Consider the following 19,315-nt stretch of genomic DNA (forward strand, 5'->3'; position numbering starts at 1 on the left):
ATTACTGCTAAGAATATTAAGACGTGAATAAAAAGATGCTGGAAGAAAACTACACACTGAGGTTTAACGTGTAGTGTAAGGTGATATGGGTGGATTCAGACACCCAGGATTATCTTGATCTGTTTTATGATCAAAGGTGTCTGTCTTGTCATCCCTCTGACGGCTCTTCTGTGAGGTGTCTGTTTAATAGTGTGCATTAGCAGTTCCTACCCCGCTGCGTACAAATTTCTTCAAAGACGTCAAATTAAATAAGAACTTTAGAGTATCCCTTGTAAATGCACAGGTTTGACAAACAGCCATGGGAACAGATATAATTACAGGCTTCAGCGATCCAGGGGAAAACGTAAATGCTTTTAAAATGACTTTGTAGGCAACTTCAAATTACTGTCATTAGATGGATACGCGACACTGTTCATCCAGTTCGGCACAAATGGTAATGCTGGATGTGGAATTAATTTGTTAATTAAAACTTGCAGCACCTGTGACATTTTTCATCAGAAAGTCTGGTTAACTTTAAGAAAACAGAAAACTAATTTTCCATGAACAGAAAGGTCAGAGAAAAAATGATCTTTTTTTTTGCATACATGTAAATGAGCTGAAATGGCCCGCTGTACCAAAACGCACTCACATACGCCCACACGAATGATACATAATTCAGTGTTGCATTACTTAATGTTTTAACCGTATTGTGTTATTCATCTTGTCTATGAATAAATTGAAAAAGAAACAAGCCCAGTTTTAATCAATGGTTACCAATGTCTCCAAAGAAAACAGGGATGTTGCCTAGAGATGAATGCATTTGAAAACTCTAATAATAATTCTGAAAGTTTTTAATTGATTCAGATGTAATTTCCTCCTTGCCTGAATTGTAATCACCTGCAGTGGGTGCAAAGGCACTTTCATTGAGCATGTCCGGGTGGGCTTACAAGCTTGTTAATGCTTTATCATTACAACGTGTCTGACTCCCCCTGGTGTCCTAGTGCCTGAGCTGGTATTTGAACCCCTGGATCCCCTATACCCACGTTGCTATACAATGTAAGCCATGCTAATTCTCTAGCCTCCTCCAACGATTTGGAAATCGGCCCCAGGACTGGATTTTCATCTCATCTGAATGAAGTCACCTCTGTCGGCACAGTGCTTCCACACACACTGTGCTGGACAGATGAGGCAAATGGGAGATTCAAAACCAGCCTTCCACCAGCACCCTTAGGTACAGTGACTGTGATCATGCAGGTTCAAGCACTCTGGCTGTGTCATGGACCGGTTAAGTGGTGCCTGATCATTGCTTTTTTAATTTGAGCGAGCTCGGGGATTTGTTGCCAAAATATGAAACTTAAGACTGTAAATAATATGGTGACATGAATCAGATTGGCTGGGGGTGATAGCATTACTAACAGCCCATTATAGCACATTAGCTCTCGTAAGTCAAAAGTTCAGATCACTTTGCTTATGTAATGAAAATGTTTTTTTTTTTTTTTTACTGTTGCTGTAATTGTTTTGTTTTGTCTTTTACAAATGCTGCCAATTGTCAAGCTTTTGAATTTTTTTTTTCTTAAATTGTGAAGTAAAAAAAAATAATAATAAATGCCGGCGGCATTCATACTTTTGTTTATAAATATTACAGCTTATTACTAAAAATCCTATATTTATATATTACATCCTAAATAAAAGATTAATAAAATAAAAGACAGACATTGGTGCGAAGCCAGTTGTATTAAACCCAGTCTTGGCACGCATGGTTATTGCATAATTAAAACGTTCTCTTTATAGGGGTCAAGGGCAATGTCTTCATGCTTCATTAAATTGGGAGGGCAAATACAGGACTCAGCATGGCATTCGGACTGGCGTCCAAATCTCCCTTGTTCTGGTGACCAATCGACAGCAGACTGAAGCCACAAGCTGCAGTGGAAGGTCACAATCATTCTGTAAATAGATGCAAATCTGAGGGTTGTGTCTGCCTGTTTTTAAGAACCCACTCTGATGGATTGAGTAATTAAATAACCCAAGATGGGCTCTTATGCATTATTTAAAACAACGGTTTTAAAGCTTTTATTCCTGTCCAGACTTTTTAATGAACCCACCTTCCTCCCTTTTTAGTTACAGAGCAAGGAGGGTCCTTCGAAGATGTCTCATGGACTGACTATCTATGATTTTGTTTATAGACAGTCAGAACCCTGCTTAGTGAACATGACCAGCAATGAAGTATCAATAAATGTGTTGGAATTAATCTTCTTAATCTTCTTCTTCTTCTTCTTCTTCTTCTTCTTCTTCTTCTTCTTCTTCTAAATGAGAACCATTAAGTAATTTGCAGGCCTGTGCTGTATAAAACATAGAAGATGGAGCCTTGCAAATTTCAACATTTGTAACAAGCTGAATGCATGTTACATTTAATTGGGGGGAGGCGTATGTTGTCTTAGGGAATAGACCTTACATACTGTAGTAGGTCAAAGTTCAGTACAGCACTGGGCTTGAGCACAACAATTTTTTTTTATAACCGTTTACTCCAGGGTAACATTTGCAACATTTTGTTCTGGATGAAAGCAATTAGGTGGATTTCAGAATCCATAAATTAATTTCCTGAGTTGTTTCTCGCTATTATTTTTGGGTCACAGTTTAATTTTCCTTTCACCAAAAAAAAAAATAAAATTATGCAAATTGTACACTGGAGCATTAAGCAGCTTTCTCAGAATTTACCTTGAGAAGACGATGATAATGATTTTGGCATAATATGAAAGGGACACAGTAGGCAATTAGGAACTGGATTCTCGAAAGGACTTATCTGTAGCAACCTTGCTTTAATTAAGAGTGTGAATTTTGACAGAGTTCGCTTGTAAACGTATGCCTTTGGCAGGGTGGGAAGGCTGCCTAAAATAACTTGGAAGTGCCATTGTGGAGACTGTGCGTGACGTCGGCCGGAGATTCGATGGACCTGAGGGAGTGCTGAATTAATGTAACGAGCAGTAAGGGAATGATTGATGAAATGTGCTCCTTGTTCGCCTTCATGGATCATTTCCACTGCTTTGCCAGTTTGTGTTGGGCTTGCTGCAGGTGGAATCAAGTAAATATTTTGAACAATCTTTCTGTAGCGGGACTTGAAGGCAGCTTAGTCCCACAGCAGCCATTTTCAGGCTTTTTAGACCCTTAGTGAAACTGTAAAAAGTTCCTACAAGCTTCATATATCACTAAACCGTCAGGAGTGGTGAAATCGTGGAGGGGTGCTTCAACTGTGAAAGCTGAAATAAAGAACATGGATGGCAGTAGGACTTGCAGTACACTGTGTAGCAGTGTTTGAGCCACTTCTCATTTTAATCATCCATGTAAAACGTGGATTGTCATAAAACATTTAGGATATTCTCACTGATGTAATGTTGTTTGAAGATACTCCTCCCCTAAACAATGTAAAGTCTCATGTAGACGGCACACACACAGAGTTGTGGGTGATCTTTGAGGACCATTTCCTATTTATTTCTGCTTCTCTTGACAGCTCCATTTTCATCTTTCATAAGCTTCATGGAAAATTGCAAACTGGCCAGCAAGACTCGTTTAGGCTTGCTTTGCATTCAGTACAGATTTGACTAATGACTGTGCTCCTAAATGCAGGGATTTATGCTTTTTTGAGATGTACAGCTTGCACAGGAATGTCTACAACAGCGTTCTCACTTTATTTAGAGATGAAAGAGTGAGACCACACTGGAAAGGATGGACTGTACAGATTGGAAGTCATTCTGTTAATGCCAAATCATACCCAAGATGTACAACGTGCTTCACTCTCAGAATATTTGCTGTTGATCTTTTTTTTTTTTTATCCAAACTTTATTTTCACTAATAATAAAATGAAGCCTACATTATCAATCATGCAGCGACAGTATGTGTTTGTTGGTAGTGCTTAGTTTTTTTCTCCTCAATCGCTTCCTGGGTGTAAGGCTGAGGTGGGACCCGATTTTAAATGTAACACAGGAAGTGAATGTATAGCATTGAGGTAGTAAAAATGGACTTCCTCCAAGTATGGAAATGCAAGTTGAGATGTTGCTGCCTAAGCAGCATTATTGGAACACATTGTCTGCAGGTAAGAATTCTGGTTTCTGATATTCGGTAACACGTGGAATTCTAGCTTAAACCACGCTTCCAATTTAGGAAAAAAAAATGATTTCTTAGCAAAGAGACCAAGATTATTAACTGCTATTATCTGTCTTGTTTTGGATGTCAGCGATTATCTGTCTTGTTTTGGATGTCAATGATTATGTCTTTCGGTTTGCCACCAAACATTCTTCTTCACATTAACTGGAGGTATTTTTTCTGTGCTTGATTATTCTCCACCAACATACCATTGTTTATTAGATGCCAGACTGGGATGGTTATCATTAGTGTAGCCCAGCCTTTATCATTGCTGCTGCTGCTGCTTTGTGTTAAAGGCTATTGAAAGATGTCTGCTACAGTACAATTCAGAGTTCGTTAGTAACCAAGCCAAGTATAAATTACAGACTGCAATCACAGTCTGAATTAATCCTAAATGTTCATACGCAACTTGGAACCATGTGCTTCAACCCATGGACATGGAATAATTTTCCCTTCAGTCTAAAGCTGAAGGCATTCTTTTTCGTTTAACTCTTTCCATATAAGTTGCTGGCCTATGTTGTAGACTCATTGCCTATCAGAAAAGTACAGTGGCTTAACAGGAAAATACCACTGAGAAATCCTAGCAGGGGATGACCATTAGCATGCCACAACATTTCCAGCAATGTAAACATAATGGCCACTGATATTGTTCCAGGAATGTGTTTGTTCATTCCATTGTGATGCCATTTGTATGTATAAAGATATAATGTTGCCACTGTGGTCCCATTGTACTAATGGATAATTCAGCACAGTTTTTCCTAAACAGACACATGATTGATGCAATTGGACGTTAGCCATACAGTGAGATTTTACAAATATTTACTCTGGTCACAGGCTGATTTGAAGGGCTTTGAATGGAGAGGCAAGTAGACGGAACGCTAAGTCTCAAACTTAATAAAGTGGTTTAATATATTCTCATCTTTATTTAAAGAATGTTTCGTGTGAGGACTGACCCTTGTGATGCAGCGTCATGTTTTCTAATGATATCCCATGAAACTATAGGATAATAATTGTTCATGCTGCAATTGCTCATACAGATTGTAAATATATATGTAGATACAGTATATATATATTAACGTCATGGCAGTTTAAGATGTTTACACAAACCATCTGTGAAGCTTCTCCAGTTTGTTTGATCAGATTCCAGTACGAGTTAGCGTTGGAACAATAAGAGAGTATTGTGGCATTATCGATTTATTCACTGTACTGAATTAATGATTTATTGTATTTTCGTCTAATGCGAGAAAGGATCAGCACTACTGCTACCTAAATGCTGCAGGGGGTTAAGCACCATGTAATTAAACCAGGGCCTCAAACAATATGTATTTATTGATTTATTGAGTGATACATTTAATTGAACATCGGATAAATAGTAATTCAGTCCCCCCTCTACTGTGGGAGAGAACGGGCATGGCATCGGTGTGAGATTGCAAACTACTAACTAGAAAGTCCCAATTAATAGCAGTTAAAATGTGATCTAAGACCATCGTGAGAATCGAATTAGTTTTTAGCTTATGATCGGTAATTGAAAAATGCCATTAGTGTCCAACTCCCAGTACGAATGCACTTCCATCAGCAGTTGCAACTGCAGAGAACTCAGAGAGTGCCCAGAGAGAGAACCGGCTCAACAACAGAAGCATCACGGATAACGGTGTCTTGCTTTCCGGTGTGCAGGTGGTCTGCAAGGAATGATATTCCTGTCCGCAGCTGTAAAGCACTCTGACAGTTTGTGTTGGTCCTGTCATTCTGTAATTACTGAATGTAACAGCCAGCGTGATAGGCTGAAGGACTGATAGAAGCCAGAGCAAAGTGGGACCACAGAGTAGCGAGAGCTGTGCTGAAAAGCATCGTGACACATCTGTCTTCACAAGGGAATCCAACCGTCTGCAGCTCAACAGCTCAACATCAAGCATCATGTCCTAACATGGCTTAGGTGAGACCGGTTACCTGCCGATTTGAATCGCCCTTGTATGTAGTGAAAATAAAAACACTCCATAGAAGAGCACGCTATGTGTGCTTGCAGTGATCTGCTTCTTGGCTCTCGGCTTACAGAATACACATGCTGTCATGTATTGCTAGAAAAGAATTCAGTGGCGAACTTGCAAAACCTTCAACCCTAGTAGCTTCTCTGTCGCCATATTTGGGAAACACAAGGTTATTTGGGAGGGTACGTGGTCTTATGCAATATTAGAACTAATAAAAAATTAACTTTTATACGAATTTTGAAAGAATATTCAACTGTTCAAAATGCATTTTAGTCCCAGTGCTAATAAAAAATAAACAAATCAACTTGACGCTCAAATTTTACATAAAACTGATTGACAAAGTCTTTCTCGATGTCTTCAAAAATGTAGGTCATTGCATTTGACTTAAACCTACTTGAAAGAGACATTGTTTTCAAGCAGGTACCAAGATTTTCTGCAGTCCCACACTATTTGATGTACAAAAACATCCTCTGTTATCTTCAGTTTTACCATTTGCAGCATTTATGCAACGCATTTTTTAAAGCTCTTTAAGGAATAGTCTGCTCATGTGAAAAGGAAGCAGCGTCTAAAACTCAGGGAGTTGGTAAATAAAAGCTGTTTACTTGATTGTGATGATTAGGAAATTATGTACTGCAGGCATGTCATGTCCCTTTCTATTAAAAGCTATTATCTTACGTCACGTATCTAGTCTGCTGGGAAGTAGTTAGAATGAAGCATGCACACTAACGAACACAGTTAAACACCGTTGAATTTCTAATTGTCATTAGGGCAGCAAGAATTAAGGCAAATTTAACATGTTGTACACACTGAGATAACAAGCACGTTATAGCATGAGACATCTGAATTCAAACCTGCAATGTCCCACAATGGTACGCATTGTTACACTACAGTCTAATCTGTATAATTTCAGTTTAGCTATGTGTGCCGAATGCACACGTTGACAGTACAGTTTGTTTTTACATTCCCATAAACTAAAACCTGCAAACAGTGTGTTTTAATAACGACCTGATAAAAAACAATCCCAAAGTATTAGCATTATAATAATAATTATAACTTTGAAAATATGAATTATTAAATTGCTATATACAGATAGATAATGTGTGATGCAACAAACCATGAGAAAAAGGAGGGGGGGGGGGTAGGAAGAGAGAGAGAGCTTCAGCTGTGAGCTCTGTTATTTGTCTGTGGGATATTGTTATACAGCTGCCTTGAAATATTGGGTGTGTTAAAGCACTAGATATTCCTTAATTATGTGCTCAGTCTTTAAGATGACAGATTACTCCCTGCTTCTTGTTGTCAACCAGCATGTGGACTTCTTACTAGTTAGAGGATCATTAATTAAGCTTTGTAAAAATAATTTCCTGTTTCACGTTGTTTAAGAAAAGAAGTAGAGAAACTGTATGACTGGCAGTTTTATATTCCATTTAAAATTCATGTCACAAAAACCACAAATGTGGTTCATATCATACTTTCTAACATGTACAGTACTTTTAGAAACAATTCTCCATAATATAAACTTGTCAATGTAGGTCTCTTATCGCAGGACGTGGAAGTTTGCCATATATTGTTTAAGAGTACTTTCCTGCAATACTCATATCATGCTAATTAAATAGGCAATCCACTTGGGTGCTCTCTTTACAAGGAGTAAGGTTTTTAGACCCTATTGCAAATCGTTTGGTCATTGATTGTAGTCAGGTACTGTGCTGTTTTCTGTTCTTAGCAAAGGGTACTGTATGGTTTGCTGGCACTATGTCCGAAGTATTTCAAAAGTGTGTATCTGTCTTTGTGTGTTCAGTAATTCTCTGGACATAGTGAACAATCTTGTTGAGATTAGTTGCATTTCTTTCAGTTATCAGCCAAACATTTTTCACTGTCTCCGTTTCAGGATGGATGGTGTAATTGATTTTTTCTTTTTTCCTTGCCCAGATGTATAGACGTTACTGCACATCGTTTTCAGATTTATTTTTGGCAATTTTCAGGGGCTTGACATATGGAAGACACTTCAGTACTGTGCTTGCAATGGGTTTTTTTTTGTTGTTTTTTTTTTTTCCATGAGCAGTGGAATTACTGGAATGATTTTATTAAAGAAAATCATATTTTCAGTGGTTTCTGTGGGATTTGCAAATTTTTTGGAACAAAGACGGCGAATTTTTTTAGGAAATCAAAAAAAAATTAAAACTTAGCGAGAGAAAAGTGTGTGAAATGTAACCAAAGGCAAGAGAAATTAATTTTTATTTTTAAAGCAGCGATTGTATTAAAATATGTGTATCAATTCACCAATTTACTGCTCAAAGATGGGAGCAATTTGTATGATGAAGCACTCCAGTTAAACATAACTGTTGGAACACATTTATATTATGGGTGTAATTGCGTTCACAAGTTGGCCTTTCACTCTAAATGCAATAGAGCAGAGAAAGCTGAAACTCATTATGCTGTTTTCACAAGTTAAAATAGCTGAGCCAGTGTCTTGGAGTTTGTCCCAGATCTGTTCATCACTTAATCTATATACAGACCTCATTACATCTTAATAATTGTAGCTAGCCCATGATAAGTAATCTGGCATTAACCGCTCTTCCCTCTAGATTCCTGAGTGTTGAACCCAGACACACGCAGGGTCCTAAATCAGCATCGCTTTCCATGTTCCCTTCACTGACATCTGCAAGCTAACTCTCCCACCAACCCACTTTGTGCGTTTAGTAAGAGAGTGGCCCATTATGCAACCTCAATGGAAATGCGGTTATAAACTAGCAAACCTGTTTTAGACTGCAGAAATAACACTGTGTGGTCAACAACAGAGTCTGATGAGATAGGGGCAAAGGCATTGCAAGGGACTGAGGGAGAATTCAGCACTGCACATACTACGTCTTAATTATTTCCTATGCAAGTTTAAACATAAGATTTCTAGCACTAAAATAAACTTTTTTTTTTTTAATGTACAAATCCGACTCCAAATCGAAGTCATGTCATATGCAGAACTCTCAGGGAGACGGGACATCATTCCAAGGCTTTTTTTTTTTTTTTGCCAGTACTGTAGAACGTCATATTACATGCGTCGCTCTGCTTTGTTTTGTCAACTAACATTTGACGGTTTGAACTTTTCCAAAGGTGATATTCCCATAAATATTCATTAACGACTGTGCAGTATGGCTTGGAAGAAGCATTTAATCCATCATCAGAAACCAATATGAGTTGTTAGTGAAGCAGCTGTCCAGTTCTGAGACTTGATTCGGCACATGCGTTCAGCTGAGAATCTTAACATGAATAAACAGAGCTATTGTTTGGCTGTACCGGGCTTCAAGGTCTCTTGGTTCCCTCCATTAATTCCTGCATCCAAGTTCACACTTTCATTTATAATGCCAGTGAGAAATCTATATTAAATGTATATTTTTGTGTCTGACTGTCTGCTACTGTATATTGTTCTTCTGAATGAGAGCTGTTTGTGATGACACCAAGTACATTATACCACAGTACAGACTGTTGATTTTTGATGTGCACCCTCACTGTAAGCATGTATTATGTATGAACTTTTCACTACGGCACCAGATTTCAAGTTTGTAACAACAAGTATGTTGTAAAAGCATGACTTAACCCTTGGCTCCAAAGTGTGCTAAAACCCCACAAATTATAGTCCACCGAAATACACTTTATTTTGGCAACGTGTTACATATGGTTAAAATGATTGTGCACATCGTTTTGATCCAATCTAAAATGGCCACTTCTGAAAAGCACTGCAAACGACAAAACTACACTGGGCAGCTGCCTGATCAGATGTGACTTTTTTATAGCTTGGAGCTCTTGTGCAGCACATGATACCGCATGATTGTGTAGATTTAAAGGCAGTCCTCTGCTTTAGCTGGTGTAAAAGATCTTCACCCACTCGGGTTCGTTGCCCCTTTAAAAATGCGACCCAGGACACTGAAATGGATTTTCTTGCGCGGTTGCGCTATTTTTTTAATAAACACAAAAATAAAACAAAGCACACAAAATAAACACCTAGCTCTTCTGGAGCACTAACTCGACTTTCAGGAACACCCTGACTAACGCGGGACAGCTACGCTGTTTACCCGTCCTTCCCAAACACACTGGTTTCAAACAGCACTTACTTTCTCTTCCTTTGGCTACTCGGAGACAGCGCACCTCTCTGCCTCCTTCCACTCAGCAGCCCCGAGCAGACTGCCTGCTCTCCTTTTAAACCCCCGCACCTGGGTCTAATTTCCCAATAACGCCCAGGTGCGGATGTTCATTACTAATAAAACAATTAACAAATCAATTAGAAAATTAAATAAAACAACAAAGCAATACAAAACGGTGCATTCTCACATGTTTTTCTTTTGCAGGGAGGTTTTAACCCCCTCCCTGCCGTCTCTCACAACCCGCTATATTACACTGGACAGTATGCCATCAGAGGCATTTTACAGGCTGTCAATGCAGATCTGTGTTGGGCAATAAATGGTTCTTTCCTGTGACAGACGGTTATCTCCCTGTGCGTTTCTACCAGCAGTGCTCTGCCTGGATTGCCATGTGTCTCAGCCCTGATGGATAACATTTATTCCTTGTATAAAAACAAGACAAGCCGCTGACAACTCTCTTTAGCTTTCTGAATAGCTGCCTGCAATCTAATCTGGCATCGAGATCTGACATTTCAGGAAAGAAGGAAGGGCTCTGGTGCCCTTGGGGTTTAAGAAGATTTAAGGAAGTCCAGCTCCATCTCTGCATCTGTTTGAACCTGTTCCTCTGTGAATCTGTGAGGGTACATACTGGTACTGTTTGCATCTTATTTAAACATCCGGAGATTCTTTGTAGCATCTCCTTTATCTGATCTATCTTTTTTCATAAGAGATTTTAAAGAATTACCAAATTGTGCTTTATCCTCTTTCCCATCATTGCTTACACATGCATGAACAGGAGTAATGAGAGTGAGATCAGAAACAATTAAGCAGATAGAATACAGTAGCTGTTCAGATTCCTGAAAGCCTGTCTGTCAGCCATAAACATAAATACATAAATAAACCAGTAGCACTAATGACACCTAATAACATAGTACCGGTACTTATCTATGTAGTTTTTCAGCAGTATCAGTTTAATTTATATTGTAAATCTACATTGAAATGATGGCAAGATTTTAGATAGGGATTCCAGACAGGGATTCCAGGTTTTGCTATGAGCTTGATGGCGGTCCCAATTAGTCACAGTAAAACCTGGAATGCCTCAAACTGCCCTGTAATAGGAGTGTTGCTGGAACTTAGATCTGCAAAAAAAAAGAAACACAATGCTTCATGCTTGCCTTGCTCTCAATATGCAGTAATAAATGCAAGAAAAACAGCCTGTAAAGCCAAATATAATTAATTTGCCTTATCTTGTGCTGATTACCAAACATTGTAGCATCTATTTGTAATACAAGGAGCCAACAGGGCCCCTGTAAAAGCAGGTCTGATTACGGAATGTAAATATGCTCCTGTTGAACAAAACGCTGCTGTACACAAGCTCTTTAACAGACCTGCTGTGCTGGGAGCACTGTTGACCCATGTCCTGACATGTTAGTCGCATCCCTGACTGGGCTGATAAAGACGGGAGCACTGAAGAAAAGCCATTAGCTGTAGAATTGACACAGGTCATTTAAACCTCCGGTGGAGAAAAATCAAGGGTGTTTCAGACTGGCAATGGGCATATTGTGCACCAGTGCTGTGGGTAGATTAATCTTTAAAATTGATCACTTCAGAGCATATGTACTCGGATGACTAAAAAAAAGACTTGGTGGCTGTTGACCTAGTTTAATCAGTAAAAAATTCACTTGCATCTAAAAAAAAAAAAAAAACTGTTCAAGTTTTAAGCAGTTGCTAAGAATCAATATAGTCGAGGATTTATTTTATGTATAAACAGTAACGTACAGTAAGATCATTGTCTTCCATGCTGAATGTTTGCAAAAAGACAGTTCTGGGGACTGGATTAACTGTATATATTAACCAATGCCAGATGACTCATAAAACCTGAATAATTCAGGCATTGAAACAGCAGCACTGGAAGATGTGTCATTTTTTCCTGAGTAAATCACTTATTGAAAGACATGTGCCTAATAGAAATGTAGCATTGCGGTTCAAAAGCCATACCAGAACTGAGCTCGGCACCACCAAGCCAAGCCGGGAGCACTTGATGAATGCCCCTGTCGTAGAAATTAGCTCATTTGGTCACAGGCAGATAACCGTGTGAGTGAACACAAACTTGTAATGACTGATGATGGATATCGCCTTGTTTCTGAGTTAGGAGTAATGGAACGTGGAATCCGGTTAGATAGTGCCACTTTGTGTCTTTCTTTTTAAACTCCCCCGTAACCGGCGACGAGATTGATGGGGGCCCCCCCCCCCCTCATATCTCTTAACTTTATCTCAGCGGCTCAGGAGGAACTAACTGGGCTTGCCTGGCAAACACCTTCAGACAGGCTGCTAAGGATTGATGATGATCAGCACGTAAACATCTCTGGCTTTGTGTGTGTTGACCACACTCTATTATCCACCTGGTACTGTACGAGAGGGGGAATGTAAGGGGGGTGGTTGTTAATGGCATCGAACCGATCTATTGAGCCAGTTAATATTCTGCCAGAGGTCTAATTAATCATTGTTAACAAAATAAACCCTGACCAATAGCAAATTAAACATGCATAAGGAAAAATGTGTATATATAGTAGTTATTCACAAGGCGAATTTGTTGCATTAAATAACAATTACTTTATCATAATAATTTGTCTGTGTATTGAGGACTGTTGAAAACAGGCCAGCGACTTGGAGTCAGTGTTAAAGGGTCACTTTTCAATTCCTTGCAGGCTATTGAAATGGGTTTTACACCGGGAGGGAAATGTAACAGGATCATAATACTGAAATCCACCATCTTTCAGGTGGATACATGAGTGCTACATTTGTATTTATTTATTTATTTAATACTTTTTAATTATGTTTTTAATTTTTTTACTGTTTCATAATTTGTGTAAGCTCCAAAGTGATGGCAGGCAGGTCCAAACTTTAGCATGGCAGTGCTACTGCAAGTCAATAGGGGGTGGTTGACTGTGTTCAGACAAATTAAAACAACAAGGACTGAGGTTCAATCATTAATTCTAAACTGGAATCAATTAGATTCCATAGTTCCTGTACTCGTGTTGCTATCAAACATGTTATACACATGTTATACACAGCAAGTAAGCCCTAATGAAAATCAACATGTTGTACAGAGTGTACAGACCTGGTTCATCTAGTATTAAAGCCATTAATCAGGTAAAGACTATTCTCTGCCAACTGGTAGTCATTACCAGGACAAGGAACTTATCCAGTGAGTCTGGGATGTGAGTTTAATTGGAAACGCTGTGAGAAGTTTGACTCGGAGAGCCTCTCAGCTTCCCAGGGTGTTTGCAAAGGTGCTACTTTTAAAAATGACTCCAGGTCTCATTCCCATTTGAAATAAGGCATGCACTTTCATTTAACAGTGAAATGCACATTGGAAATCAAGAATAATGAGCTGTCCTCAGTGTCTGGAGAGTTTCGGTTTTATTTTACCTGTGAAATGTTTCACTGCGTGGTGAGATGATGTATGGATGTTCTCCTTGTCTCTTAGTAACGTGTTACAGCTGTGTGTAAACTGGGTGCTGTGTCTTTTTTTTATCCTGTGTAAATAATTTTAAATAAATATTACCCTTTCATGTCATCTTACACTGAATTAGAACCAAACGGAGCTCCATTCATCAGATCGGAACAGCAGTGGATAAATGTCACTGGCTCTTGTGTACAATGTTATGAAAACCAACGTCTCCAACTGTGCATGGGAGTTTAATGTATGTATGCCTTTTAAAGTATGCAATGTTACTTGATTCTGTAGATCAATAAAACAGACCCAAACTGGTAAAACGCAGCTGGATTTAAAGGGATGAAGGCATGTATCATTGTATATGTTTTTAATTAGGATTCTTAATATAGTGGTGTGTTTTCGTGGTGGTATACACAGAGAATGTTTTCTGTTTCCTTCTCTAGATTATGTGTGAAAGTGCACTAGGGGACCTTTCTCGTGTTGGATTAATGATAAGGAGGGATTCCCCTGAGCTGAGCCTGGACTGCAGGTCCATGTGCTCTGGATGATGAGCTGGCTACTTATTAATCATGCTGTGTGTGTGTTGGCTCATACCACTTCCTCTCCTCCAAATGTGTGTTCCGCATCTAGACATGCAAGGCTCGCTAATTAACCCCTTCCCACACATCACCAACTTACTGAAACAGGATCCAAACTTGGGTAAGCAGATGTTCAACCAAGCTAAACTGGTACAACGTGCAACACTTACAAACAGGTAGACTGCTGGTCAAATGATAGGGTCTCTAAAGTAAGGACATGCTTGACTTGTTACACTTTGTAACAGGAAACGTATATTGAACACATGAGCAATACTATTCCGCGACATTTATTATTGCATTAATTTACAAAAGATTTCTGCCAGCTTGTGACCTGCATTATATAATATGCTTGCTTGCTTTCTTTCTTTCTTTCTTTCTTTCTTTCTTTCTTTCTTCCTGCTTTAGAAGCAGACTGTATATCATCACGTTTGTCAGCAATGGAGAAGATCCTATGAAGTTATTTTTTGTACGTTGTCAATTTATAATAACATGGAACTTTGGAAAAACAAATACTTTTTTTTTTTTTTAAACCTTGCATGCCACTGGTTGTATGTCTGTGTGTGTGGGGGGGTACAAAAACAACACGGCCTTCACTGCACTTCATCTGCCATAAAGCCTGTGATGAAGTCTAAGTGCTCTGTTAAGTTACAACGCAAAGGTACGGCTCCCACACCTGGCTTTGCCATTTTCAATCAGCCAAGCCTGGCCCTGTCTGCCATGTTAACCGTTCGGGGTCAATTAAAAACAAATGCGGCGCACAATGGCTTGAAAAGTGCAGCGCCAGTAAAGGCATGCCAGCTGTCACTGAAATAAATAATAATTTGGATATTTGTGTTACCTTTTTATATGTTCTCTTTGATGTAACACAAACCCTCTTTTCTTTCAAAGTGACAGGCTTGGTATATTGCAGCAGGCAAGGGTCTGGAGTGTGACTAGCAAGCCAGGTGGGAAATATATATATAGTATAGAGAACGCCCTTACAAACTAGAGCAACAGGCACTGCTGCATCAGAGAGGTTCCTTAAGATGGAATTAATTCTGCTATATTAGAACATGTGGCTTGCGCAAGGGACTGCAGAGAATTAATGGGCTTTTCCAGTATTTGCAAACAGAATGGTGCTTAGCAACACCTATTACATAAATATGAAAAGCAATAGTAATTTACATTGTGTTACATTGTGTTTTATGGCTATACTTATACATATTTTCAAATAGCTCCCTAATACCGTATATATATATATATATATATATATATATATATATATATATATATATATATATATATATATATATATATATATAATATATATATATATTTTTTTTTTATGGAATGATGCATAATTAATAAGGGTTTTGTGGTGTAAGGTATTAAAAATGCATGTGGGGAGGTGATTGTAAGTAATGATGAATCCGCGTATGTAAATGGAGCTGTTGATTCTCTGTTGCGTCCTTTTGAAAGTCTTGTTCGAGTTCAAGTTAATAGGAATTGCCCAAGCCTTTAGCCCTTTTAGCTGAATGGTTCTATACAATTACTTCCAGCTGTCTTGCATTTGGAAAACTGGAAAATGTAAATGACATAGCTGGCTAGAAATAATTGTTCTGTTGTGACTGATTTTACTAAATGGAACTATGTGTTTTGTAGCTGTTTTAGTGTTCCTGTTAAGCCTGAATAGCTAATCATTAGACGGCTTTAAACCTGCAATATGAATGCAACATGTAACCATTAATAAAGCACCCTCCGTATACTCTGTGGACTTTTGGTCAAGTGATGGGGGCTGCTTTTTGTTCCGACCATTGAAATACAATGGCTAAAAACATATGGAGTGTGTGTTTGTGCTATACTGTAGTGCAGCTCTTGAAAAATGTATGGGATTAGTGTATAAACTAAATTTGCACTAGTATTTCCAGCAACAAAAAGTGGCAGCTGGTAGCTTAGGTAACCCCTTGACCCTGCGTGGTGTTGGATTACATAGCGATAGACGGCCAGCCGATTAGAACGCTGTGCACTATTGTATATGCATGTGCTTTTTTAAATAAAAATAATACTAATAAACTAATCCCACTGATGAGGATGAAGATGAAGCAGCAGCAGCATGTGTGCTTAGGCTCTGATCATATGAAATGCCTGTGCACCCTTTACCTGCTTCATAGGACCAGCGAGGGGGGTCAGAGGGCACCTTGGAGAATTCTCAGATGTCATAGTTTGGGGGTTATTCGGAATTACGTGGCAGCACAAAGCTATCTGATAAGGCATGCAGCATTTCAGCAACAGTTTGCTATAAGGTCGCTTGGCCACTACATGTTGCTGAACTTTGCAGAATAAATCGTTTTATACTTGAAGGACACCATCCATCAATAATAGGCTGTCGATCCCTGTAATAATTCTCTGTTCCGTAATTTAAAAGTGTCAGCCCAAGAAGGTTAATGCAGTAACACTTGAAGCTAGCTGAAATCAGTAGTCAATTTTTATCATTCCCCAGTTGTATGTCTATTGACAGTTATTCACATGCAAATGAAGTACTGTATACCACTGCACCCCACCCCCATGTGTCTATGCGTATTTTGCCAGTATGGTAGTATATGTTTGTAGCTGATTTTAATAATTGAAGTAGTTGTGCTTCGTCTTCACATGCGTCGCCTTGCTGTGAACTCTTGAAGAGCAGCAGGCAGGCATAGCTAAAAGCTGTAGCAATTTCATACCCGACAAGATGAAACGAAAAAATGAGGTGGTCAATTGTAATTTTAGATTTATGCAAGGTATCCTGAGCTAAAGACAAGCCTTTATTATAAAAATTGCCCTGCAGCTTCCAATAGCACTTCCCTGGTGGTGCCTAAATATATGGTTATGTATCCGGTAGAGAACTGAAGTGGGTGTATCAATGTAAAAGAAATAATAATTCAAAGGCAGCTATCATTTTCACAATGTAGAGACAAAATCCAAGCACCTGAGTCTGTATTTTGAGTAGAAGAAACAAAAGAAAAAGCTCCCATTGAAGAAAGGAAGGTTGTGCCTCTTTAAATACCCCTTTAGTGGTGTGTGTTTGTTGTTTGTATAGTTCTGGTGAGCAGAACATGATCAATTAGTCAATCCTCTTAGGCAGGTGGTAGAACTCATACATGTAGCGAACCAAAGGTAAATGCCATCCTGTGTGTTTTAAGGCTTAGTTATATTGGGTGAAGGTAAGGGTTGTTTTAGTTTGGTGAGACAAGTTTCACATGAGCCCTCCAGGCACAAAACAAAACTACATACTCCAGTATCACCAATGAGAGCCACAGGATACATCTCTTTTTAATGTAATATTACTGTTGTTTCTCCTGTTGGAAATAGGTAAATAGAGATGGATGTATGTGCAGTACTGTAGTTAAAGTGTGGTTGTCACATTTGTTTGTCCGTGATTTCTGTCCACAGCGTTGTACTGCTGTACCATTTTAAAATAAAATGTGTTCTAGAAACTTGAGGAACGTCAAAGTTGAACCAGTTGAATGTCTAGTCAGGATGAAAATGGGTATTTGTTAAAATTCTTTTACAGAAGGTCTTCTGGGTGTCCAAATCTTATTTGAATGCTGTGTGAAACAGATGCATGATCAAGTTAATCCCTATAAAATGGCAGCTGTAATGTGGTGGGGTTTTTTCTTGGTGAGGGATATAACCAGCCTAGTAGTTCTCACACATAAACAGTAGAATTGTAGGTGGGGCATGTCATATTCTGTCAAGTGGTGTTGTCATCCTATCAATACAAGCCATTCTTAATTGGGGCATTCCATCACTGTTCGTGGCGTCCAGTGTAATGGTATAAACAGCAGAGCCCCTCAGTAATAACAGATGGGTCCAGGAATGAGAAATACTGAATAGTACTGATGCGAAACAGATGATTGCTTTAAAAAAAAAAAAAAAATGTCTTTACAAATACGAAACAACGTGACAATCCACTTGATGTATGTACATCAGGCTCCACAGAACTTAATTACAGCTCATTGTATATAACAGTGTTAAACTGGAAACATATTTGGCACTCACAAATGCAAAACAGCTGCCCAGGCGACTCAGAGTGTTATCCAGTATATGCTTTATGTTTTTCTGCTCAGTATAATGTTGGGCGCCAGTTAGGTATACTTTTGACATGTGGGTAAGAAACACCAAATGTATCTTTTAAAGTTCAGGAAATGCGGTAGAACTAATGTGATGAATCACAGCAATTGGGTAATAATTTATACAAGTCAGTCAAACAGTAGTAATCAGTGTGAAATTGAAAAATTCAAGAACTGTCTTCACCAGTATTTTTATATTCCAAAAACCATCAAGACACTTGCTTAATCTAGTTTAATTCACCCTGGAAGAGTCTCATATCTTCTAATGTACGGTGGTATCATCTATCTAATGTGAGATGGTATGAGCACAGTTTAATTGTGTCTGGAAAATCCTGTGTAATATTGAGTGTGAAATAAATTGGCTTTATATTATGCACACACTAAGGCTAATCCGTATTATTTGGCCTGCCTGCATAATTTTGAGTTGACTATGAAAGACAAACAAATACAAGCGTGACACTGTTCTAGATGTTTAGACTTCTAAAACCCTTATCTTTAAGATGGAATGGTATCAATATTAGTTAGCGGATTTAAATAAATAAATAAATAAATGCCCAGCAAATCTGCTTTAACGCATTCTGCCGAGTCCTGCTCCTCTCCAGTGTCTCTTGAAGAAGAAATTAAGAACCACGACTGAAGCGATTATTTCTGAAAGAACAAGAAGAGGAAAAGGCGCTCTTAAGTAGTGAAGCATTCCACACCACACTTGACAGGGACCCTTTATTCCTACAGCCTTTTTAACTGTGTTCCCAAACAAGGCGGAGTGCTGCGCCCTGCTGCGATCCCTTTTGTTGAGTGCCTGTTATTCTAACCCTTTGTCTTCTCGCTGTCTCTCTTCTTCCCTGCAGTACTTTGAGGTCCCCTTTGACTCCAACATGAACAGGACCAAAAACAGGCCGCTGGTTAGAGGCCAGATCAGGTACAGTGAGCTCTTCTCCCGCACACCTGCCTCCCTGTGTAATCTGAGAATGGGGCAGAC

General features: G+C 38.8%; 1 protein-coding gene across 2 annotated transcripts in view; it reads left to right on the forward strand.

Annotated features, from left to right (window-relative positions):
- Positions 1-19,315, forward strand: part of LOC117423004 (protoheme IX farnesyltransferase, mitochondrial-like) — a 45,276-nt gene that overhangs the window by 16,923 nt on the left and 9,038 nt on the right. Inside the window, exon 5 of one of the 2 annotated variants that reach the window (XM_034038315.3) lies at positions 19,185-19,255. The exons of the other annotated variant lie outside the window; for it this stretch is intronic. Within the exon in view, the coding sequence (XP_033894206.1) occupies positions 19,185-19,255 (71 nt within the window). The remainder of the gene's footprint in view (positions 1-19,184; positions 19,256-19,315) is intronic. 2 annotated transcript variants of the gene reach the window in all.

This window comes from Acipenser ruthenus, chromosome 17 (genome assembly GCF_902713425.1).
Source record: "Acipenser ruthenus chromosome 17, fAciRut3.2 maternal haplotype, whole genome shotgun sequence".
NCBI lineage: Eukaryota > Metazoa > Chordata > Actinopteri > Acipenseriformes > Acipenseridae > Acipenser > Acipenser ruthenus.